Source organism: Rhineura floridana, chromosome 1, assembly GCF_030035675.1.
Source record: "Rhineura floridana isolate rRhiFlo1 chromosome 1, rRhiFlo1.hap2, whole genome shotgun sequence".
Lineage (NCBI taxonomy): Eukaryota > Metazoa > Chordata > Lepidosauria > Squamata > Rhineuridae > Rhineura > Rhineura floridana.
In genome coordinates this window covers 320,780,057-320,805,433 of record NC_084480.1, presented here as the reverse complement: position 1 = coordinate 320,805,433, position 25,377 = coordinate 320,780,057, and the positions used below count along the sequence as shown (strand labels likewise).

The 25,377-nt window shown below is 48.1% G+C and overlaps 2 protein-coding genes and 1 non-coding gene across 4 annotated transcripts in view; 2 read left to right on the top strand and 1 right to left on the bottom strand.

Moving 5' to 3' along the window:
- The window catches only part of SLC39A4 (solute carrier family 39 member 4), a 38,269-nt gene extending 20,577 nt beyond the window's left edge, over nt 1–17,692 (top strand). The window contains exons 4-12 of the mRNA XM_061607131.1: nt 112–449; nt 5,352–5,523; nt 5,779–5,951; nt 7,697–7,861; nt 8,564–8,668; nt 10,699–10,756; nt 11,888–12,040; nt 12,439–12,626; nt 15,258–17,692. Of these exons, the coding sequence (XP_061463115.1) occupies nt 112–449; nt 5,352–5,523; nt 5,779–5,951; nt 7,697–7,861; nt 8,564–8,668; nt 10,699–10,756; nt 11,888–12,040; nt 12,439–12,626; nt 15,258–15,386 (1,481 nt within the window). The 3' untranslated portion in view covers nt 15,387–17,692. The remainder of the gene's footprint in view (nt 1–111; nt 450–5,351; nt 5,524–5,778; nt 5,952–7,696; nt 7,862–8,563; nt 8,669–10,698; nt 10,757–11,887; nt 12,041–12,438; nt 12,627–15,257) is intronic.
- On the bottom strand, nt 11,554–11,626 carry TRNAR-CCG (transfer RNA arginine (anticodon CCG)). The gene has a single exon. It is a non-coding gene; the product is annotated as a tRNA-Arg (tRNA).
- Nucleotides 17,693–22,699: 5,007 nt separating the features above from the next.
- CPSF1 (cleavage and polyadenylation specific factor 1) overlaps nt 22,700–25,377 on the top strand; it is a 47,714-nt gene continuing 45,036 nt past the window's right edge. For both annotated transcript variants that reach the window (XM_061607141.1, XM_061607140.1), the window contains exons 1-2: nt 22,700–22,819; nt 24,866–25,022. In XM_061607141.1, the coding sequence (XP_061463125.1) occupies nt 24,879–25,022 (144 nt within the window). In that variant the 5' untranslated portion in view covers nt 22,700–22,819; nt 24,866–24,878. The remainder of the gene's footprint in view (nt 22,820–24,865; nt 25,023–25,377) is intronic.

The window sequence follows — 25,377 nt, the reverse complement described above, 5'->3', positions numbered from 1 at the left end:
AGTCGTTGTACAAAGTGTACAATGGGTTAAGAGTGGGTTGATACCTAAATGGCTTGGCAGAGACACTGGGAACATACGATAAGATCTGCATCCCCTCTGTGTTTGCAACAGGTTTGACCAGACTAATGGAGCAGCTTGAGGTAGGTCCCGAGGTATCGCATGCAGGGCATGACCATGGGGACCCTGCACACGACCACGCTGACGACAGCAATGCACCTGGCAGCCACCATGACCACGCGCAGGATGGTGCTGCACATGATCATCCGGATGACCACGATCATGGTGACCATGAGGATCACTTGGATCATCACCATGGCAACGAAACAGATCACCATCATGATGATGAAGTGGACCACCACGGAAACCAAACGAAAAACATTCTGGTCCGCCAAAGGCGAAATCTGCCTGGCCCAGAAGAACAGGATGCCCACCATGACATCTGGGATACGGTGAGGAATGCTTTCTGCCACATCACAATAAACCCAGAAGAGATTCTGCTCTGTGGTCCCAGGGCAGGATTCACCATGTAGCAACGGTAATTATGTTGCTAATAGGTTTCCCATCCCATCTCGTCTTCCTCCACAAGACCCGTTTGAGAAGTGAAAAGGCCAGAAAACAAAATGGCTGCCCCATTGCGATGACGGCACAAATGGGAGCCATTTTGGATAGAGCAGTTTGACCGTGAAGGAAAATGTGATCTGCTGATGGAAGTGTAAGTGTGTGTGTGTTCCTTCCACAATTTGTTTGAAATTATTCTGGGATACATTCCCAACCTCATCCCAGTCATGTGTCTGTGTTGGAATTGCTTTTTAAGGTGTTTTAAAATATTTTTTTAAATATGTTTTTAAGATGTTTTATTTTTAAGATGTTGTAAAGATTTTTTAGACTTTTGTCCCTTGTCTGCTGCCTGGGCTCCTTCTGGGAGGAAGGGAGGATAATAATGATGATGATGATGATGATGGAAACAGCCTATTATCTGCCGGAAGAATACGCAGCCCAAGGGTTTTTGCCTTTCTGTTCAGAATACAATTTTCAGAGTTCCAACTTGTGTGACTTGGTTCACCTGTATCACTAATTTTGAGAGATGCATTGGCTGTCTGTTCATGTCTGGCCCCAGTTCAAGATTTTGGCTCTTGCCTTTAAATCTTTAAATCAGAGGTGGGGAACCTTCAGCCCACAGACCTAATCAGACCGGTCAAAGGTTCTAATTTGGCCTGTGAGGCTGTTTTTCCCAAACCATGCCCACCTGCTTTGCACCTGATGTCATACGTTAATCAGGTGTTGGGTAGGTAAGGCCATGACTTCAAAGGAACTCCCAATTGCCCCTCTGCAAGTACAGCTTGCTGTCAGGAAGTGCAAGGATTTGCAAGCACTGACGATCAGCTGATTGTTGGCTCTTGCATTGCCCTGTGACTGTGTCTGCAGTGGTCTAATTTCAAATCAGGTGGGCAAAGGAAAATGGGTCACTTGATGTCACTGTGGCATAAGGTGGGTGGACCACGCACCTGCCAATGTTGGTCCATGGGGATGGTGAGTAGATAAAGATCTGGCCCTCTGACCAGATCTGGTTTCCCACGCCTGCCCTGAATGGCTTTGGACCCAAATACCTGAGGGAATGCCCTCCTCCCATATCCCTACCTGCCCATGCTTTAGTTTAGTGCCCTTCTCCACGTTGCTCTTCCATCAGAGCGAGGAAGATCACCTACAAGGGACAGGGTGTCCGTGGCAGTGGTGCCCCCATTACAGGATGCCCTTTCCACTGAATTTCACCTGGCACCAGCACTGCTATCCCTTAGGCACCAAGCAAAAATGAAATTTTAACTGCTGTTTTCTTGTGTTTTTTTGCATGTGTATTAAGAACATAAGAACATAAGAAGAGCCTGCTGGATCAGGCCAGTGGCCCATCTAGTCCAGCATCCTGTTCTCACAGTGGCCAACCAGGTGCCTGGGGGAAGCCCGCAAGCAGGACCCGAGTGCAAGAACACTCTCCCCTCCTGAGGCTTCCGGCAACTGGTTTTCAGAAGCATGCTGCCTCTGACTAGGGTGGCAGAGCACAGCCATCATGGCCAGTAGCCATTGATAGCCCTGTCCTCCATGAATTTGTCTAATCTTCTTTTAAAGCCATCCAAGCTGGTGGCCATTACTGCATCTTGTGGGAGCAAATTCCATAGTTTAACTGTGCGCTGAGTAAAGAAGTACTTCCTTTTGTCTGTCCTGAATCTTCCAACATTCAGCTTCTTTGAATGTCCACGAGTTCTAGTATTATGAGAGAGGGAGAAGAACTTTTCTCTATCCACTTCCTCAATGCCATGCATAATTTTATACACTTCTATCATGTCTCCTCTGACCCGCCTTTTCTCTAAACTAAAAAGCCCCAAATGCTGCAACCTTTCCTCGTAAGGGAGTTGCTCCAACCCCTTGATCATTCTGGTTGCCCTCTTCTGAACCTTTTCCAACTCTATCATATCCTTTTTGAGATGAGGCGACCAGAACTGTACACAGTATTCCAAACGCGGCCGCACCATAGATTTATACAACGGCATTATGATATCGGCTGTTTTATTTTCAATACCTTTCCTAATTATCGCTAGCATGGAATTTGCCTTTTTCACAGCTGCCGCACACTGGGTCGACATTTTCATTGTGCTGTCCACTACAACCCCGAGGTCTCTCTCCTGGTCGGTCACCGCCAGTTCAGACCCCATGAGCGTATATGTGAAATTAAGATTTTTTGCTCCAATATGCATAATTTTACACTTGTTTATATTGAATTGCATTTGCCATTTTTCTGCCCATTCACTCAGTTTGGAGAGGTCTTTTTGGAGCTCTTCGCAATCCCTTTTTGTTTTAACAACCCTGAACAATTTAGTGTCATCAGCAAACTTGGCCACTTCACTGCTCACTCCTAATTCTAGGTCATTAATGAACAAGTTGAAAAGTACAGGTCCCAATACCGATCCTTGAGGGACTCCACTTTCTACAGCCCTCCTTGGGAGAACTGTCCGTTTATTCCTACTCTCTGCTTTCTGCTTCTTAACCAATTCCTTATCCACAAGAGGACCTCTCCTCTTATTCCATGACTGCTAAGCTTCCTCAGAAGTCTTTGGTGAGGTACCTTGTCAAACGCTTTTTGAAAGTCTAAGTGCACTATGTCCACTGGATCACCTCTATCTATATGCTTGTTGACACTCTCAAAGAATTCTAATAGGTTACTGAGACAGGACTTTCCCTTGCAGAGCCATGCTGGCTCTGCTTCAGCAAGGCTTGTTCTTCTATGTGCTTAGTTAATCTAGCTTTAATCATACTTTCTACCAGTTTTCCAGGGACAGAAGTTAAGCTAACTGGCCTGTAATTTCCGGGATCCCCTCTGGATCCCTTTTTGAAGATTGGCGTTACATTTGCCACTTTCAAGTCCTCAGGCACGGAGGAGGACCCGAGGGACAAGTTACATATTTTAGTTAGCAGATCAGCAATTTCACCTTTGAGTTCTTTGAGAACTCTCGGGTGGATGCCATCCGGGCCCGGTGATTTGTCAGTTTTTATATTGTCCATTAAGCTTAGAACTTCCTCTCTCGTTACCACTATTTGTCTCAGTTCCTCAGAATCCCTTCCTGCAAATGTTAGTTCAGGTTCAGGGATCTGACCTATATCTTCCACTGTGAAGACAGATACAAAGAATTTATTTATTTATTTATTTATTTTATTTTATTTATATACCGCCCTATTTAGCTTCTCTGCAGTCTCCTTATCGTTCTTTAGTACACCTTTGACTCCCTTATCATCCAAGATATTTATTTATTTAGATGATATTTATTTAGAGCACTTTTATCTGCTCTTCAGCCAAATAAGGCTTCCAGAATGGCTTGCAAATGTCAGTGATATCCCAGCCCTTGCCTTCCCTCAGGTTTACAATCTAAAAGACATGGCACAAAAGGAAAAGAGATTGGGAGAGAGGAGGAAAAAAAGCAAACACAGGACAATATATGCTGTACATTGCCCTGAAATGTGATACGATGATGTAAAAATGTTTTAAATGAAAATAGAATAAGTTTCCATGTGCTGCTGAGTGAATATGTAGAGGGGAAAGGGATAGTGCCTATCGACTCTGCTATCCGCGCATCTGATGAAAGGAAGAACAGGAGCTATAATTATGAAGGGCAGAGCCCTGAAATTCCCTTCTCTCTCCATGTGTTTGGTCAATGTCGACTCTGTTTCTAGCTGTGCTTTTTGTCAGGCAACAGCCAGGCATGTGTGTGTGTGTGTCCATTAGGATTGCCATCTGACCAGAAAAAAAGCTGGCCTGGCCTGCTCTGATGCCTTTAACAGCCAGTTGATCTGTAGAAATCAGCAAGGGAACTTTTTGCAGCACAAAGATTAACACAAGCACCAGGGCTGCTGAGAGCTGGCACTGGGCCTGGGGCAAGATGCATGATCATAATTAAATATGCACATTTCTTCTGGTATGCTAAGTGTACAGGCAAATTAATTCACAGCATTCAAGAATGAGTTATGAGACCAATTTATCTTTACCCTGAGTAGTGCTGGTGCATCTCTCTTCTTCTACTTCAGCAGAATCCTCATTAGCTTTTTCTTCTTCCAATCATCCTTGAGCATCCAATGACTGGCTTTCATTATCTCCCTCATCACCACATGTTGATTTTGAAACAGAGCCCAGGCTGAATAAAGTTGCCTTTTTTTCTTTTACATATTTTCTTCACTTTTCTCTTCTGTGCTCCAGGCTTGTAATTGTGCTCCATAAAGTTAATTTCACCGTAAAAGAATGCCCAAACACATGTAGGCTTGTTCCATTGTGTCCTAGTCGCAGACCAAATAAAAGGAAGAGTTGTCGTGCACTCCCACCTCTTAGCTTTCTCTTTATCTGACACTGTAGTGCGCTGTTCCTTCACGAGAACTGTAGGAAATGCTTGTTGAGCAACTGTGAACTGGGGCCTAGCTGTTCTGTAATCTGTGAACTGGGGCCTACTACCAAGGCCTAGTACTTCTGGTTTACACTTGAGACCCTTGAGGTGTAGGTTGTGCTTTGCCAGGTCTGAATCATGTTAATAAGTGCTGGTGCTTATAGAAGACTTGGACAGCAACTGGCATTTTACCGACTCTCTGGCCTGTTGAGGTACCAGCATTTATTCTGTAATGTATTGTTTATTTTACACAGTCCAGGCACCAGGATTTTACCCCACTCCTTCACAGCCCTGATAATCACTTGCTAATAGCTGCAGATCAAACTGATGCAAAAGGCATGTTTACAGGGGTGAATTGAAAAAATGGCAACCTGAGTCTCCGTCATATCTATGTGTTGCTCACTCATTTTGGGGGCACTTATTTATTTCCAGGTCTGCCTCAGCCCCAGTGACCTGTTTCAGATTTATGGGATAGACAATGGCACAGGAATCTCCCGTCCTGATTTCTCACGTGTGAGTCCAGCTCTGGTGCAGCAACAGCTTAGCAGGGCCTGCTCTGCCTCCCGGAACACCCCTGTGGATGGGCGCCTCACCACAGCAGAGAGTGAGTCCCTCCATCCTCACAAAGGCACACCCGGCGGCCACAGATGTCTTAAGCTGATTAGGAAGAGGGGTCACTGAGGCCCATAGGAACCTCTCTGGAGTTCCACATCACCTTCTGTGGGCCTCAGTAGGGCCCTGTGGCCTCATCCATAGTGCCCCCTGGGTGAAAGGCTTTGGAGAAGGTCCCTCCCCCTAGCAGTGCTTTGACAGACTCCCTTTTCTCTGTGTCACTCACCATTGCTCCTTCCCCTTCCAGAGTACATCTACGGCTCACTGGCAACCCTCTTGATCTGTTTGTGCGCCCTGTTTGGCATTGTGGTCCTCCTGTGCACGGCTTGCATCAGTGCCTACCAGTATGTGATCCAGCTCTTTGTCAGCCTGGCGGTGGGCTCGCTTACTGGGGACGCCATGCTGCACCTCATCCCCACGGTCAGTGCCCAAGGGGGTGGGGGAGTTTGGACAGGCCTGTTTTGAGGCTGTGCTCTGTGGGTGGGTGGATCTGTTTGGCAGGGGGCGAGTCTGCCTAAGTGTGCTGCTTTGAGTACACATTTGCAGGTGTGTTTGCCTTTGTCTGTGGATGCTGAGCTGATGGACCCTTGAAGTGATCCAGTAGGGCTGTTGTGTTTGTTTGCTTGTTTCTCTCCCTCTCTTTGTGATATATATGAACTGGAGTGGCAGTGTGAGATATACAGTCGCAGCTGGTGACTCCATGTCAGTGGGGCAGTGGAATCCACTCCAGGCTTTAGTCTGAACTTCAAGGAGCTGCCCAAGGTGCTGAAAGTTCAGACTAAAACCTGGAGTGGATTCGACTGCCCCACTGACATGGAGCTCCCAGCTGCCACTGGGAATATATGAATGAGAAAACATGAATGTTTTGCCATCCTTGTCCTGGTCAGCATCTTCATTGTGGATCCCTAATGAAGGACAATGTGGGCTCATTGTCTATCCAATACCAATTCTCTGCAAGTTGATTTAACATAAGCTTAGCTGAACCTGATCTAAAAGATCAAGGTCCTCAGCTCTTTTGCAAGACCTCCTCATAAGACCCCTGCTCCCTTGCAAGTCGGTTGTGAGGAGGGTTGCTACACCTGGGCTGCTGCTGCCTGAGTGTTCAGGGGCGAGGACTGGTAAGTGGCCCTTGGAGGATCATAGCTGCTTTGTCAGGAAGCTAACTGTTGTTTGCAGAGAAAATGATAATGACTTCAAATTAATCTTCCTTTCCAAAAGACAGTAGTGCAAGGTGGGCCCTGGTGTTTACTAAGATGTTAGTCCCAGTGTGGTGTAGTGGTTAAGGTGCTGGACTATGACCTGGGCAGCCAGGGTTCGATTCCCCACGCAGCCAGGAAGCTCCTGGGTGACCTTGGGCCAGTCACTGCCTCTCAGCCTTAAAGGAAGGCAATGGGAAACCACCTCTGAAGACCGCTTACCATGAAAACCCTATTCGTACGGTCACCATAAGTCGGGATCGACTTGGAGGCAGGCCATTGAGATTGAGATTTAGTTCCGCTGAGTTCAGTGGGACTTTTCTCCCTCAGAAGGGCTGCTTAAGATTGCTAAATTCAGGGTTTTGCTTTTGGCATTTAAATCGAGAGTATTCTCTGCAGAGCTTGGAAAAGTTACTTTTTTGAACTACAACTCCCATCAGCCCCAGCCAGCACATGCTGGCTGGGGCTGATGGGAGTTGTAGTTCAAAAAAGTAACTTTTCCAAGCTCTGCTCTTAAGGAATGCAAATATTAAAATTACATACCTTTCTGTATGTTTTTTGGCTTTCTTTTGATTGTTGTCCAAAAGGGAAGCCTTACATTTCCCTCCTGAACTTTAAAAAATTAGGAATTATGGCTGGGAAAGACAAACCTCTTTGATGAGTGAGTGAGTGAGTGAGTGAATGAAGGTTAAAAGGTGTTTGATACTGTATATGTAATATAAAAACAGCTGGCAGATTGTTTGCAAAATGGATGCATGACTGCGTGTAATTCAGACGTGTGGACAACAACTCCCATTGACCACAGCATCACATGGCAGTGCTGTCTGGGGCTGATGGGAATTGTAGTCCAACACATCTGGAGGGCACCAAGTTGGGGAAGGCTGGTGCAACTCAGCATAGAGGTGTGACCTTCAGGAGCTGTTATTTTGTGCCCCAAATCAAGCTCTGACCCTGCTGTTATCACTGCAGTTCCTGGGCTTGCATTCTCACTCCAGTGGCGAGGGCCACTCACATGACCACCACGGAGCTGAGGGCCACGACTCACTGTGGAAGCTACTGGGCGTGCTGGGGGGATTCTACCTCTTTTTCCTCCTTGAGAAGTTCTTCATCATCCTGGGACACTCGGACTGCGAGGTGGGTTGGCTGGCCATTTTGGGTCTGCGTTCGCCATGGGGTGGTGGTGGTGGTGGTGCTCGGAATGGCATTGTTGCAGACAGCAAGAGGGAGAGGAGCTACCATGCCTGCTCTCTCCACATACTAGAGGCAGCTGCGTGGGCTGGGAGATCAAGTTCAGTGGGGGAGTGGGGGGTTGTGCATGCACTTGGGACTCATTGCATAGCCAGTGGTGTGCAGCACGGGGGAGATGGGGACCCTCATGCCAGCTACACACACAGCAGTCTTCAGAGTTCAATTTGCTTGGAAGTCACTTTGTCTGGTTGCTCAGTGGCAGGAATACTCTCTGGACATGTTCAGAGGCACTGCTATCTTTATTATTACATGGCATGCCCTAAGGCTGAGCTCTGGCGTTGAAAACAGGAAACAGGACCACACACTTTAAAACTTAAGAACTTTGCCTCACCCCGCAAGGGGTTAATTCAGTCTTACCCAACGTGGTGCTCTCCAGATGTTGCAGGCCTCAAAGTCCCATCAGCCCCAGCAAGCGTGGCCAATAGAGAGGAATGATTGGAGCTTGAGTCCAGCATCATTTGGAAGGCGGCAGGTTGGGGGAGACTGGATTAGTTCCTTTGCATCTCCTCTGGCAGTAAGATTCCTCCCCACGAGGTGGGTGCCTCTCTGTGCCAGTCGGGTACCATCCTTCCTTATATCTCTTCCCAGGAGTCCAGCAAGGGTCACCAGTGCGACCACGGCATGTCCCTGCAGCTCTACCAGGACGAGATGAAGAGGAGGAAACAGGAGAAAGGGGCTTCTCACGCTGATCTGGTGAGTGATCTGCCTCCTCCTGCCTGGGATTGCTGCTGAGACTCAACCTCTTAACTAAGTGCATCCTCTGGTTTGTTTGCACTTTTCAGGGAAGGATCAGAGGCTAAGCAAAGGTTATTTGACATTCTGGAGAAGAACCTCAAGCAAAAATAATGCTCTCTATTGCAGCCTTGGCCAAGCTAGTGCCCTACAGATGTTTTGGACTACAGCTCCCATCTGGAGGGCACCAGCTGGGCCAAGGCTTTACCGTCGTATACATGAGGACTGCTCCTTTAAGAGTTACCTCCCCCCCCCAAGCATTCCAGGACTTGTGAGTGATCTCTGGCAAAAAGAGAAAATCAACCTCTGAAATTAATTTTCGAAATTTCTGCCGCCACCCGCCTTCTCTTTTGCCCTGATCCAGAGCCGAAAGCATGACTAATCAGCCCCACCTCATGGCAGAAGGAGGAATAACCATGCGTGGGAGGAAATAATAGGGCCATAGAAAACAGCCTTGCTACCAAGTCAGACCATCACTCCCTGGAGCTCAGTTGGGCAGGGCAGGCTCTTTTCCTCCCCCTCCCCCCATTCCTTTTAACTGGAGACGGCAGGGACTGAACCGGGGACCTTCCGCATGCAAAGTGGGAGCTCTTCCACTGAGCCACAATCCCTGACTGTTAAATGAAGCTGCTGCTGCTGCCGCCACTGAATAACTCCCACATTATTTTTTTTCAAGTGGGATAAACGTGCAGTCTAGAACAATTGGATATGTGTGCACCCCCTTCCAAACGAAATACAAATGGAAACAACTGTAGCACAAAATATGCAGCAAAAGTGGGTAGGAGTCACTGTGCTGCTCCGTCTGCGGAAGAACTGCATTTCCCCAGATAGGAAATACTCTGGCTTGAAGGCTGGACACATGCAATATTCTGACTACAGAAGCCAGCCAGCAGGGGAACTGTTTAGACTGCGTATAAGAAACAACTAAAAAATGTCTGCTTGTTACATTAAAACTTGATTTTGCAGAAAGGCCCATTGTCTGTAGCCACACAGGGGTGTCTGGTGCCTGTTGGGACTGGTAAGGCAATGGGCAGGGAGGCTGGCAGTAGGTGGAGCCAATCCATTTGAGGTTTGCCCCCCTCCGTCTCCTTGCTGAGTTCCATGAGGGCAACCCAAGGAGGAAGCCAGCAGACAGTGCACCTCCTAGACTGGCTGGAAGTAAGAGCAGACTAAGTGCCCCATAATGGGCCAGCCTCCATTGCTGTAGTACAGAGGTCTTTGGGGCATGTGCCAGGGGCATCTACCCATGCCCTTTGCCCAAGGCTTTGGTACAGTAATACCTCAGTTAAGGAATCCTCCATGCATGACGCTCCTTTTAAGGCAGGCTTTTTTAAAGGTGAAACTGACCAGCTTTGCTTTGTTGATGATACACTTTAAACCTGTGCCTTTGCTTTAAAGTGAAACTGACCAGCCTGTATTTTTGCTTTGCTATGGATGAACTGATAAGCCTGTGCCTTTGCTTTGCTAGGCTGAAACTGACAGGCCTATGTGTTTGCTTTGCATTCAAGAGATCTCTTGCTTTCTCCCAGGACTGGAGAGGGAAGGAAATAATATGATTCAGAGGAGACAGAGGAGGGAGAGGGTGCCAGATAGGCACCCTTTAAAGCCCCTGTTGAAGTTGCCCCCACCATCTATAAGCTGGTGCAGGGACCTATCCCTATTCTTTCCATGTTATTCTTACCTCTGGTACCAAAGTTTCTGTTAAGGAAGTAATGGCCAGGAACAGATCTACTTTGTTAACTGAGGTATTACTATATATATATTTTTAAACTTGTGACTAGAGCCATCTTATGAAGTGACACTTCCCGATCCTCCCTGTTAGATTATGCTGCCTTGTGTAGGCAACAATTAATAATACTAATCATAAATCTGAAGGCTCAGGGGATTGACAAAAGGAAAGGAAGGTGCCTCAGAAAAGCAGGATCTTTTTTTGTGTGCTCCTTGAGAGGAATTCCTGCGAGATTTACATCTGTCTGTCCTTTCTCCTGTAGGTGAGTGCGGAGGAGGCTGATTTCAGCCAGTTGTGGAAGAAGGAGCAGCGAAGTCGGGGTGAGGAGAGGCATAATGCGCAGCAACCAGACTGGATGCGTTCAGCATCAAGAAGCTGCTTTGATTAGATTATTATTGTCTATTACAACTTGTCAGATTTCTCTTACCCGCCCTTCACCAGAATATCCCAGGGCAGGTTATAACAATAGAATATACAATTATAAAAAGCAGTTGAAACCAATGCAATGATGAAATACCTAAAACAATTCCAAGCGGCCCCCTAAGGGCAAACACACGTAAACACTCTCTCTCTCTCTCTCTCTGCATTCTACGTTTCTTTCACCCTTGGGAGAAGTTGCTTGGAGTTGTGGCTAACATCCTGCCTTCTTAATGAAAACAATCCTGAGGGCTGGAAATTCTGTATCTCTGCAGTGCAGGAAAATCTCTGTTCTGCCCTAGACCAACCTTCTCCAGACTGGTGCTCTCTAGATGTTTTGGACTACAATCAATGCTGGCTAAGGCTGATGGAGGGTACCAGGTTGGGATAGCCTGCCGTAGATTGTGGGCCATCTCCAGAGTAGGGAGGCAGAACCTTAGGGTGAACTGGATATCCAAACTTTGGACCCCCTTCCCAAACACATCTTACTTGTTTCCACACCCAAGAAATCTTATTAACTCTCAAAATTCCTGGCCTATCTAGCTTCCCTATAAAGCCTTCCCCTGATTTAATCCTCCTCCTTTTATTAACAATCTGATTTCCGATCTCTGAGGTTTCCTGTCCTTTCCTGTCTACAAATTTCCTCTTTTTGGAAGGAAAAAAAAAAGAATTCTATTAAAATAAAAAAAAAGAAGCAGACCGACCCAGGTGGGACTTGAACCCACAATCCCCAGCTCCGGAGGCTGATGCCTTATCCATTAGGCCACTGGGCCACTTCTGCCATGGCTCCTGTTAGTCTGCAGAACAAATGGTGTATTGTATTACTGATTGAATTCCCAGCACTGGGGCCCTTTGGGAGGGTCACGGACAGCTCAGGAAGTATTGGTCTCTGCTTTCCAGAGACAGCCTAGGATATATGTCATCTTCACCAGGGTGCAGGAACCGAAGGCAGCCAGCAGGGAAGGGAAATGGAATGATTTCAGGATTCACATTTCACATGCAGTTGACATTCTCTCTCCCTGACCTTCCTGCAGAACTGCGGATGTTGCCATACATGATCACTATCGGAGATGCCATCCACAACTTTGCTGATGGCCTGGCTGTTGGCGCTGCATTCTCCTCCTCCTGGAAGACGGGTCTGGCCACCTCGCTGGCGGTCTTGTGCCACGAATTGCCCCATGAGCTAGGTGGGGAATGAGGGTGGTCAGTGGCTAGGTGTTTCATGCCAGTTTTTTATTTTTATTAGGGGGTGGGCTGGTGTGACTGGAAGCTGCAGTCATCAGGCATTTAAGCCTAGCTGTGAGTGATCTCCCCTGCTCCCCAAAGAGATGAACAGTCTTGGCACCCGAAGTCTAAATGAGGGGTTCTCTGGGTCAAGGCCGTGGGGGGGTGGAGGTTCAGACTTTTGTTGTAAACAGCCTTCCTCAACCTGGTGGTTTTTGGATGTCTTGGACTACAGCTCTAATCAGCCCTAGTTGGTACATCCCTACGAAACAGGGGCTGATGGGAGCACAATTGTTCCGTGAGAGTCCTGACCAACCCCCTGTCTTGGCCCATCCTTATTCTGCTCCTCCTGCCTCTACAGGGGACTTTGCTGCACTGCTTCACGCAGGGCTGAGCGTCAAGCGAGCCTTGCTGCTCAATTTTGTCAGTGCCCTCACAGCCTTCATAGGCCTCTACATCGCGCTGTCTGTGACCACTGGAGAGGAGTTTGAGGCTTGGATCTTCACCGTGGCCACTGGCCTCTTCCTCTATGTGGCCCTGTGCGACATGGTGAGTAACGGTGTATAGGTGTGGAGGAACTATGTATTTGTCTGTAAAGCTTGGAAAAGTAACTTTTTTGAACTACAACTCCCGTCAGCCCAATCCAGTGGCCATGATGGCTGGGCTGATGGGAGTTGTAGTTCAAAACAGTAACTTTTCCAAGCTCTGTGTGTGTGCCTGTAAGCCCATAAACCCTTCCCACAGTGACCACATGCCTGGCTGGCGGGGTGTGTAGCCAATGAGAATTGGGAGCATGGCTATGCAGTGCCACCACGTGCCCTTCTCACATGTTCTATGTCCATGCATTGGGGGGGTTACAAGCAGACCCTCCTGCTATTTTTAATTATTATGCTTATTTATTGAATTTACATCCCACCCTTCTTCCCAAAGCAGCCCCATGCAACAAACACGTCATCAAAACAATCTAACAACAGAAATCTACAAACACACTAAAACATTCTAAAAGCAGTTATAGTTAAGAATATTCTTTCATCCAGTGATCTCCAGGTTAAGAGTATGGGCATCCTTCCAGGGAGAAAAAGGCCCTTTAAAGCCTGGACTGTTATATGCATGTAAAATATAATACAAATTTTGAGGGTGCAGCTGGTTCAGAATATAAAGGTCTTATTTTCCCTATGAGGAAAGGCAACATCATTTGAGGTGTATAAAATTATGCGAGGTATAAAGAATCTGGGTACTAGAACACAGGACCATCCAATAAAGGTGAATGTAAGAAGATTCAGAACAAAAAGTCCTCTTCACACAGTGCACAGTTAAACCATGGAATTTGCTCCCACAAGAAATAGCAATGGCCACTAACTTGCAATGGCTTTAAAAGAGGATTAGGCAAATTCACAGAGGACCATGAGGTTATCAACGGCTAATATGATGACGTAGACAAGGTGCTTGTGATGATGTGGCAGCTACGTGTCCTCTCGACCCTTGCCCTTCTTGGCTTAAACCAAGTGGATCCAGGGTGTGGTCAACACATCGTTGTGGGAGGGAGTGGCCCCAGCCGCCCTGAAAGAGGTGGTGATCCAACCGCTCCTGAAAAAGCCCACCCAGGATCCATTGGTCTGCGACAATTACCAACCAGTCGCAAATACCCCCTTCTTAGGGAAGGTGATTGACAGGGTTGTGGTGCAGCAATTGCCAGTACTCTTGGATGAAACAGATTCTCTTGACCCATCCCAGTCTGGGTTCAGGCTTGATTATGGGACTGAATCAGCCTTGGTCGCCCTGATGGATGACCTTTATTGGGAGAAGGACAGGGGATTGTGGCCCTGTTACTCTTACTTGATCTCTCAGCGGCTTTTGATACCATTGACCGTGGTATCCTTCTGGGCTGACTTGGTGAGATGGGTATTGGAGGCACTGTTTTACAGTGGTTCCGATTCTATCTCCAGGGTTGTTCTCAGAGAATAGCATTGGGTGACTGTCTTTCGGCCCCCTGGCAGTTCTGCTGTGGGATGCCACAGGGTACCATCTTGTCCCCCATGCTGTTTAACATCTATATGAAGCCCTTGGGAGTGGGCATAAGGAGCTTTGGGGCGAGGTGTCAGCAGTATGCTGACAATATCCAGCTCTATTTCTCCATAACATCTGAATCGGGAGACGCCGTGCAAGCCCTGGACCACTGCCTGGACTCAGTGGTGGGCTGGATGAGAGCCAATAAACTGAGTCTGAATCGTAGTAAGGTGGAGATGCTGTGGGTTGGTGGTTCCTGAGTTCAGATAATTGGTCAGTTGTCTGCTTTGGATGGGGTCGTACTCCCTCTGAAAGAGCAGGTCCATAGCCTGCGGGTGTTCCTGGATCCATCTTTATTGCTAGAGGCCCAGGTGACCTCTGTGGCCGGGAGTGCCTTTTACCAGCTTCGGCTGGTAAGACAGCTGCGGCTGTTTCTGGACCAGGATAGCCTGACCACTGTTGTCCACACACTGGTAACCTCCAGGGTGGATTACTGTAACGCGCTCTATGTGGGGCTGCCCTTGAGGTTGGTCCGGAAGCTGCAGCTGGTGCAAAATGTGGTGGTGAGACTGCTCACTGGGGCAGGGAGGGTATCGCCAACATGTCAGCCCGCTGCTGAAAGAATTGCACTGGCTGCCCATTTGCTACTGGGCCAAGTTCAAGGTTCTAGTCGTGGTGTACAAAGCCCTATACAGCTCAGGACCAGGATACCTGAAAGACCATCTTACCCCTTATATACCCAGTCGATCACTGCGCTCTGCAGGTGAGGGCCTCCTGCAGATACCATCTTATCAGGAGGTCTGTTCCGCACAAAATAAGAAACAGACCTTTAGTGTGGCGGCACCCACCCTGTGGAATTCCCTCCCCTTAAATATTAGGCAGGCACCATCTCTGCTATCTTTTCGGCACCTTTTGAACACTTTCCTCTTTCAACAAGCCTTTTCAGTTGAGACCTCATTCCAGTCTGTGTCTGTGTTGGAATTGCTTTTTAATAAGTTTTTAAACCTATATATATATATGTTTTTAACCTTTTTTTCATAGGTCTTCAGTGTTTTAAATTTTTAAAAATTTTCACTGCCCCTCTGCCATTGGAGCCACCAGCCTCCACTGGGATTGTGGGACCCAATCAGAGGTGATTGCTAACCTTTCTCTCTCTCTCTGCTCCTGCTGCAGCTCCCGGCCCTGATGAACGTGAAGGACAAGCGGCCGTGGCTGCTGTTTGGCCTGCAAAATGTCGGCCTCTTGGCGGGTTGGGCCATCTTGCTGCTGCTCTCGCTCTTTGAGGATAACATCACACTTTGACCATAGATCTCTGCTGACACCTCTTGCTCACCTGGGAGCGTGGCAAGGTCTGGGGCGCCCTTGGCCAGAGACCTGGAGAAAGGGGGGGCTGGGCAGACTGAGGGTCTGGTATAATCCTCTGAGGCTGACCTGAGCATTTCTGATCAGAGAGAACACTGGGGCAAGCACGTGCAGCCACCCATCCGCGTAGCACAGCTTTATTATATTTATTATATTTATTATGGCCCTTTTCACACATCCCCCCCCTCCGAACCTTGGGAGACTTCTGCCACGTTTCCTTCCTGCAGTAGCCAGGCTGGTTCAGCTTCCAGCTCATCTGCAGTGCCCATGAACCCAGCAGGCGATTTCCAGACACAGGAACTTTTCCTCTTCCCCTCCAGCCTCTGCCTTTTGGTAGGGAAGCCTCCTTCCTGCCCCTGGCTGCAGCCTCATTGGGAGTGGAGACTAGTGGCTCTGATGTCAGTGGGGCACTGAATCCACTGTGGGTTTTAGTCAGGACTAAAACCTGGAGTGGATTCACTGCCCAACTGACATCAGAGGCACCAGTCTCCAGTACTCATTGGGGCACAAAAGATTTCCACATGCTTCTACTTGTTTCTTGGTCATTACAGCCATTGAGGAGGCTCAAATCTCCCTCCGGAGGAAACAGCTGGCATGGAAGGATCTTGACAAAAGGCCTTGTGATCAAGGCTGGCAGCGGACTACAGAGGACCCTTCGCACAGTGCTGCAGATGGGCTTCCAACCCACCCCCCAACACACACAACTCACCTACCCAAACGTGGCCCTGCAGAGTGCCAGGGTAGCATTTTAGTGGTGGCCAAGTGGCAGTGCCACTTTTGAATGTAAGCCAAGGTTGGTTCCCCTCTACAATGGCTTCCTGCTATCTTAATTTACCTGGAGCCAAGCAGAGAAGGCAGTGAGTGGTGATTTGGTCAGTAAGGAGCCCTTTTGAGCCTTGGGAGCCCTTGGCCAATGCCCAACTTGGCTGACCTCTGGTGCCGGGCCTGCTTGTCAGGGCCAGTTCAAAAGGGCGGCCAGGTTGGGCACTGGCCCAAGGGCCCCAGAGCTACAGGAGCCCCTGAGGGGCCCTCCGCTCCCCTTCCACAATTCGTGCCCCCCACGCCCCCCACTTACCTGCCAGCCGGCTTTTTAGCATTGCCCTTAATGAAGATGGCGGCCGTAGCTTCCCTAAGGTACTGAAGCCCCTGCCACCAACTTAGTTGATGGCAGAGATGTGCGCACGTAGCACACATGTGTGCCATCAACAAAGATGGTGGCGGAGGCTTCATTCCCCTTAGGGAAACCGCCGCCATCTTCATTAAGGGCAATGGTAAAGACTAGACAGGTGGGGTATGTGCAGGGGGGCTGCGTGTGTGCGTGCGTATGTGTGCGGACACCCACCCACCCACCCACTGGGGGGCATGGGCAAGCTGATTCCCAAGGGCCCCCGCATGCCTGGAGCCAGCCCTGATGCTTGTGAATACTGAGGGACAATTTTAGGAGCAAGGCAGTTTCATACTCTAGTCCTAACTGGGCGAATAAAGAAAGGCCCCAAGCAAAGTGCTGAGAGCCTGTGTTTCACAAGCCCATGATCTCAGGTTTAATCCCCAGCATGTCCAGTTCAAAGAATCTTAGCTAGCAAGGCCAGGAAAGAAAGACCCCTCCCTAGTTGGGGTCCTGCACAGCCAGCACAACTGACATCAGACCACCCCCGGCTTGCACAGACTCATGGTCTAATCATTCTGTAGAGGCAGACTGCTTCATGTATCTCAGTTTCTGACACAGTCCACTACATTTGGGGAACAGGCCAAACCACGTGTCCTTTGGGGAAGTACTTGGTCATCCTCTTTAAAAAAATCATCAGTTGCTGAAGAGAGGTGCTGCTGGATCTCACACTTAATTTGAAAACATACACCTTTTGATTTGAAGGCTCGCTTCCCCCCAGATTCTGAGGTTGGACTATAGACAGGCAGTGGTGTAGACTCTGTACATGCTCTGTGGCACTCCGGAATGTTTTGTTGTTGCTGAAAAATTGGTTCTGGCATCTTGAGCCCAGTTAAGAAGCCTCAGCAAAACACATGTCTTTGCCCTGTCTCAACATTAAGATCCCGCTGAAGAGTTTTTCTGGGAGCCTCCGCTTCTCTTTGCACTCAGGATCCCGTCTTCATTGACACACTGTAACTCTCATACAAGTTGGATTAGACGGCTGGGTTGCAGAAGTAGGTTTTGTATCTCTTTTGTGTGGAATCTATTATGTCTCGTCAGCGGTAAATAAAAATCGGTGGGTTTTAAGCATTTCTCATTCCTGGCATTGCATGTTTGTTGGGTTCAGGGCAAGAGCTTGGGAAGGTCCCAAGAGAGAACAAACAAGCCTCTAGGGAGAGAGGGGAGATTCATCTTGAATACTGCATCCAATTCTGGTCTCCGCACTTCAAGAAGGATGCAGACAAAGTGGAACAGGTTCAGAGGAGGGCAACAAGGATGATCAGGGAACTGGAAACAAAGGCCTGTGAGAAGAGACTGAAAGAATTGGGCATGTTTAGCCTGGAGAAGAGAAGACTGAGGGGAGATATGATAGCACTCTTCAAGCCCTTGAAAGGTTGCCACACAGAGGAGGGCCAGGATCTCTTCCCAATCTCCCCAGAGTGCAGGACATGGAATAATGGGCTGAAGTTGCAGGAAGCCAGATTTCAGCTAACATCATGAAAAACTTCTTAACTGTTAGAGCGGTACTACAATGGCACCAATAACCTAGGGAGGAGGTGGGCTGTCCAACACTGGAGGCATCCAAGAGGCAGCTGGACAGCCACCTGTTGGGTATGCTTTAATGTGGATTCCTTTATTGAGCAGGGGGTGGACTTGATGGCCTTAGAGGCCCCTTCCAACTCTTCTATGATTCATATGATGGACTCACAGGCTGGAGGCTAAAATGGGAGACATACAAAACCATACAGAGAAGTGGGCATGTGCACACACAGGAGTCATGAGACATGTGTCATTGTCAACCAATCGTTCTCTTTTCTTTCTATCTCCCCCCCCCAAAAAAAACTATGAAAATATGACTTTGGGAGGGGGAGGGGAAAGCACAGTAGTGCAAACTCCGCAGGTGCAGATTGCCTTCGCACTATTCTTGCATCTTTTTAAAGAAGCATGGTTTCGATGAACACACAGTGACACTGAAAGTCCTCCGCAGCCCAGGAGAGCCACTGTTAATCAGAGAAGCCAACACAGAGGCAGACAGACAAATAGTCTGACCCGGTATAAGGCAAATTCCTACACTGCTATGAATCACAGTGGAGGCTAGCCTGTTATGGGGCAATGGCCCACCAACCTCAGATTGCCCTCATCTGCCCCTCACCTGCAAGCAGTCCTTGGGGTGGGACTGCTTGCCAGCTTCCTCCTCCAAGTCAGCATTGCCCTTGCAGGGAGGAGGAGGGAGGGACAAACGAGAGTTAGTGGCTTTGCCTGTCATTACTGTGGCTCCACCTGCTGTTGGTCTGCCCAGCTTTGCTCCTATCACTGCCAAAGGGCCCCAGCCACCATGGCCTATATGAGTAATGGTTGCAATCAGAAAACAGCCAATTGATGGTGTTTTAAAGTGCTAACTCCAACAATAGAGGAAGGGCCAGCTAGTAAAGGCAGCCTAGCCAGGAAATGCAAGGCACACAATGCGGAAGGTGGAGGGTTCACCCAGCTATATCCCCAACTGCCCTGTGGATCCCTCTTCCTGCCAGATGCCTTTGTTGTGTTTTGCTGATCCACCCAAAACAGGCTGCACTGCAAAAGGCAGGGAAATTGCCCCAAATTAGATAGGAAGAAGGACCACAGGGGAACCTCTGGGATGCAACCATCTGGCAGTGATGTCGTCTGGATTCTCCATCATAACTAATGAATGAGGGAGATCATGTCTACAGAAAATGGCTAGTGTGGAAGAAGACAGTGTTTATCTGAAGTATTTTTTTATCCCACCCTTCATCTGCCACAGGGCTGTTTAAAACAAGACCCTCCTGCCTTCAGGCTTACAGTAGAGAACTCCAAGACTTTGTCACACCAACGTATGTCCCTGCTTCCGACCCAGAGCACAAGCAAAGACCAAAGTTGTTCGTTCTTTGCTTGTTCGCAATGATGCGTGTGGTGCTTGACCAGAAATAAGAGGTCAGGTTCGTAAAAGACCACAAGAGCCCTGCTAGATCATACCGAAGGTCTATCTAATCCAGTCTCCTGTTTGGCACCAGATGCCACCAGGGAGTCCACGAGAACAGCACAAAGGCCCTCAGCGCCTGTTACTCAGTGGCATGGAAGTTCCCATCAGCAGTCCTCATAATCACCATCCTTCTATTTCCAATGTTCAGGCTTGAGTGTTGTGGCTATGTAGCACCAAGCACCGGTTTGCAGAAGCACAATAAAGAATTAGGAGTAAAAAAAATAAATCCCCAACTACAACTCCCAAAGGGTGAGGGAGGAAAACCCCCCAAACAGACCATGTGTGCTCAGTGACCATGGAATGCTGATTAACTGTTGAGTGGGGCCGGGGAGAGTAAAATAAGGAGGATGGTGAATGGAACGGAGCCTCCTCTAACATAAGAGCTCTGCAGAATCAGATCAAAGACCTATGTAGTAGTCCACCACTCCCTCAATGGCCAACCAGATGCCTCTGGGACACAGCCCTCCCCCATCCGTATGCAAGCGAGATCCAGGTGCAACAGCCCTCTCACCCCCTGCGATCCACAGCAAAGTGGAATTCGTATGTACCTGCCCGGGATTTAAGATCATCTGCCTCTGGTGTCCTCTGCATGCCTGGAGTGATAGACGTCAGACTGACAGGCACGCAGCTGTGGCCCCCAAGCTTTGGAACACCCTACCACAAGAAGTCTGCTCTGCTCCCTCCCTGATGGTTTTCCGGAGACTTCTGAAAACAATCTTGTTCCGGAGAGCCTTTGGGAGGGACTGAAGGTAGAGCCTGACACTGATTTTATGATTTTATGCCTTCTACATTAAATTTTGCCCTTGTAGTCCTCTTTAGTACCACTCCCTATATATATGTATATATGTGTGTGTATATATAGTATTTTATGTATTTTAATTTATTTTAATGTTTTTGTGATTTTATTGTTTACAATGTTATTATGTACGTGTTTGATTTTATTTTTGTAAGCCGCCCTGAGTGCCCTATTATAGGGTAGAAGGGCGGGATAGAAATATTTTAAATAAATAAAAAAATAACTAAAATTCAGAGGTATACTGCCTCCAATAGTGGAGGTAGAAGATAGCTGTCATGGCTAGTAGCCATTTGATAGCCTTATTCTCCTCCATGAATATTTCTACTCCTTTTACAAAGCCATTCAAGTTAATGGTCATCACTGCCTCTTGTCTGACTGAATTCCATAGTTTATGCACTGGATGAAGAAGTACTTTCTTTTTTCTGTCCTGAATCTTCCAACATTCCATTTTATTGGTGCTAGGGTTATGACAAAGGGCGAAAAGCTATCTAAAATCTGTACTAGTGGAATACCTTTATGAGGGCAACCAAAATGTCATAAGGTAATGTGCAAGCTTTTGAGTTCTCCAGAGTTCTTCATCAGGCTAGATGGTAAATAAAGAAAAGAAAAAAAAAGCAGGGAGAGAAAAAATATCTGGCTGATGATAAAGCCATCTCTACTAGCATCTTATAAGAGTACTGAAATGGAGTGAGGGAGGAAGGAGCAGACATTAAAACAGGCCCTTTAGATGCTATGCAAGTATAGCATCCGGAAGCCTCAGGAGGGGAGAGTGTTCTTGCACTCGGGTCCTGCTTGCGGGCTTCTCCCAGGCACCTGGTTGGCCACTGTGAGAACAGGATGCTGGACCTGATGGGCCACTGGCCTGATCCAGCAGGCTCTTCTTATGTTCTTATCAGGTTGCACTAAGGCCTCATGGGAACAAGAATTATAAAGCTGTTTTCCACCCCTAAAAGAACCTGTGTGTTTTTACATGGGTAATTTATTTGTCATCATCAGATGTTTTATTTGTGTGTGTGTGTAATCCCAGAGATGAGGAATCAGCTAATAAAGACCCAGCCTGACACAGGATTCTGTTTGTCAGGGAGATGGAAAACCAGGTGGGAGAAGCAACTGAATGGCGTATACTCAACTGGAGCACTCTGCACTGAAACATTGTGTTGCAGATCCCACTTGTCATGCCTAATATCTATAGACAGACCTCTCCTGCCTGATTTTGACTAACCCCCTTTTAAAGCTATCTAAGCTTGTGGCAGTGAACATAAAATAAATGTGTGAAAGGCATTGCCTGTCCTGAGGTGGTGGTTGTTGTTATGTGCCCTCAAGTGGATTACGACTTATGGCAACCCTATGAATCAGTGACCTGAGGTTACTGTCAATAAATTTCTTAGAATGATCCCAAAGTTCCACTTTTTTGAGAGAGGGAAAAATGTCTTTATCTACTTTCATCTACACAATGTAGAATTTTATAAATTTCTATCATGTCCTGCCCTTAGGACATTAAGGGCATTATATTATTTATTTATTAGATTTATATCCCACCCTTCCTCCCAGTAGGAGCCTAAGGCGGCACCATTATTCTATTGAAGATCCGCCGGTTGAGGGGTCAAAAATGGTATTAGATGAGGTTCTCTAAAGGACTCCTTGCATCCATATGAACCTGCCCAGAAAATTATATTGGCTGCAGAGGCCTTGTATGCAGGCCTACCACCAGACAGCTGGGCACTGGAGATACAGCCTTTTTGGTAGTGGGCCCGTTTTGCCGCCCTAAATAAGTATGTAAAGCCCCATCTTGAGAGCTTATTCGTGGACCTTAAAACCCCCTTTTTTGTTTGCTTCAGTCGGCCCTTTGCAAAAAGTGCTGTGTTGGTCTTTAAAACTGCCACTGTTTATCCTTTTGTTAACTGGTCAGTATTTTAAAATTTGTTTTCTGCTGTTTTAATTATGTTTGTAAGGTGCTGCGGGAGGGCTTTTATAAACGTCTTAAATGAACAAATAAACAATCACAAAAACAAAAACAGACTGCAAAAGTCTCTGGAGCCAACGAAAGGGGCCCCTCTGAGCGCCCTACCTGCCCACCCCATCATTTCAAATTCTATTATTATGTCCCAGTCAATCAGGCATTGGTTATTGGACATAGGCTTGTCACTCATTTCCCTGCTGCGCAATTAGCCACTGGGAATCCAAGGAGTCCTTTTCCCCCTCCTCTCCACCCCCTCTCCTTCTTGGCCAATGAGACTCTGCGAATTCCTTTTGCCCCGCCCTCCTTGGCGAGTTCACTCCTAGCCCGGCCCCTTCCTGCGAGGCCGCTCTAGCCTCGATCCCGCTTGCCTTCGCGGGTGCGCCGATGGTTCCGGGGGAACTGTTTCCACCCGGACCGCTTGCCCTGGCGCACCCTGCTGGCTGAGGGGGATTTGAGGAGTGGGGCGGGGGAGGTAAGCCTGGTTTGCTGGGAAGGGGAAGCTGTGGGACGGGGGGGGGGGAAGGCCCGTTCGGGGTAGAGGGAAAAGAAGTCGGGAAGGGGGTCCCGTGAAACCGGCGGTTGTTCCTCCCTGCTCCCCCCCTCCTCCTCCTTCCGGCTTTTGCACGCAACTTTCCCGTTGATTCTCAGCCCGCCCTGCCGAGGAGTCCTTCTGAACAGGGATGTAGTCGTCCAGAGTCTGGGGGTGGGGGATCTAAGTCCCCTTACTTTTTTGGGAGCAGGGTCGCTTTTTCTCCAGGGTCTTACAAGCCAATCAGCATGAAAGGGGGGCGTGTTAGCCAATGAGAAGAGTCTTCTAACATGCTTCTTTGCCCTTTCCTGCTGATTGGAGCCAATCAGAGTGAAAGGAGGTGAGTCAAGCACTGAGAAGACTCTTTTCAGTATCTAACACTCCTCTTTCATGCTTATTGGCTCCTAGAGAAGGCAGAAACAAGGATCTCATTCTCAACCCAGCAGCAAAAAATGACGGTGTGTGGCTGTGACTAACATGAAGGCATCCTGCACTTCTGAATTTGCCACTGTGCTACTGTTCCTGATGCGGGTGGTGGTTGAGGGTGACCTGTGAACTGTGTAGTCATGGCAGGTGTGGCTCGAGTGACTGATGAGTCCTTGCACTTCTCAGACCTTCCTCAGGGCACCTCTGGTGGGACCTCCCCCTTTCATTTGAAGACCTGCTTCCCAACTCCCCCTTTATGGATCAAATCATCCCAAACTACTTTAAACTTTTCATATCTTCTGTTCCTGATGTCTTCCCTCTGTGACAATGGAATAAGCAGCAAATATGCCAGGGACAAGGAATCTGCCACCCTCCAGAGGCTGTTGGACCCCAACTCCCATCAGCTCTAGTTAGCAGGGGTAACGGCCTGGGAAGACAGGAGTTGTGGCCTGTGTGGTGCCCTCCAGATGTTGCAAGGCTAACATCTATGACTGTTGGCCTTGCTGGCCAAGGCTGCCAAGAGCTGAAGTCCAACAACATCTGGAGGGCACCATGTTGACTACCTCTGGCATCCGATTGTGGGCTGGATGCCATCAAGGGCCTTCATCTCCAATCGTTTGGTTGGCTCATTGGTTACCAGCAAGAGAGTTAACGGCTGGAGTGGGGAAAGGAGACCTGACTCCTCCTGCAGGAACCAAAATTGGGCATGAAATGAGGATGGTTTAAATGTAGAGCACTGTTCTGGAACATTTGGACTGCTCAGTTCAGGGATGCGCAGGATTGTTGCTCCAGCACCACCACCTTGGGCTTATTGCTGACCTTGACGAGCCTGCACGTGTGTGGCCTTTGTGGGAGAACACATTTTCTGATGGTTTGCCTTCAAGAGCCCCTCTGCCCTTTTGTTTGGTGTGTGCTCGTCTTCCAGCATAGACTGGGAGATCACTTTCCCATGCCCAAAAGATAATACTTGCCGGTTGTCAAACCCAGTTTCTGTCACTGCAAAACTAGGCAAGCTTGAGGCCATGGCAAGGCAGAGGTGAGGGTGACCTCTTGCAGGAAACACAATGGCGGAGTCCACATGGAGTTCCCTCCTGTGACTAGCAGGGCTGTGGAGTCGGAGTCAGAAGCAATTTTGGGTGGAGTCGGAGTTGGTAGAAATGTACCAACTCTGACTCCGGCTTCAAAATAAAAACCTTCACAGGAATTTAGGAAAGTTTTCTTTTTCAGAAATTTTAATCAAATAAATATATTTTATGTTCTATCAATCTAGCCTGATGATTCACGTGGTGGTGATGAAATGCCTTGTGCTACCATTTTACTACAGTAAATTTGTTATTACTAGTTAATATACATTTGCCATTTATGAAGGAGCTGGAGTCGGAGTCAGACAGTAGAAAAATAGAGGAGTCGGAGTTGAAGGTTTGGCGTACCGACTCCACGGAGCTGGTTGGTAGATAGGCTGACATCCCTTGGCCCCCAGGTTCATGTCCTGCTGTGGGTTCACGTCCTGACATTAGCTGGTCTGCTGTCAGCTTCCTCTTACTGAGCTGTGCCTTTCTGCAGGGAGCCTGCAGAGATGTACGCCGTGTACAAGCAGGCCCACCCTCCCACAGGGCTGGAGTTTTCCATGTACTGCAACTTCTTCTCCAATGCTGAGCGCAACTTGGTAGTGGCAGGGACCTCTCAGCTATACGTATACAGGCTCAACCATGACTCTGAGGTACTGTGAACTACCTGTTTCTGGGTGATACTGGCTGTAATTGTGTGTGTGTGTTGGAGGAATCACAGAGGAAGTGGAGAGGATTGTTACGTAATACTGTTGCTTATAAGGAAAGTGGTAGGTGTAGACCAGCCTTTCCCAACTAGTGGGCCATCAGATGTTGTTGGACCACAATTCCCATCTTTCCTGACCATTGGCAATGCTGGCTGAGGCTGATGGGAGTTGTGGTCCAGCAACACCTGGTGGCCCACTAGTTGGGAAAGGCTGTAGACCTTCTGAAAACAACAGGCAGTGGACTTAACAACAACAGTAACAAAATAGTTATTTTCCACACAGTGTAAAATTGTCCTATGGG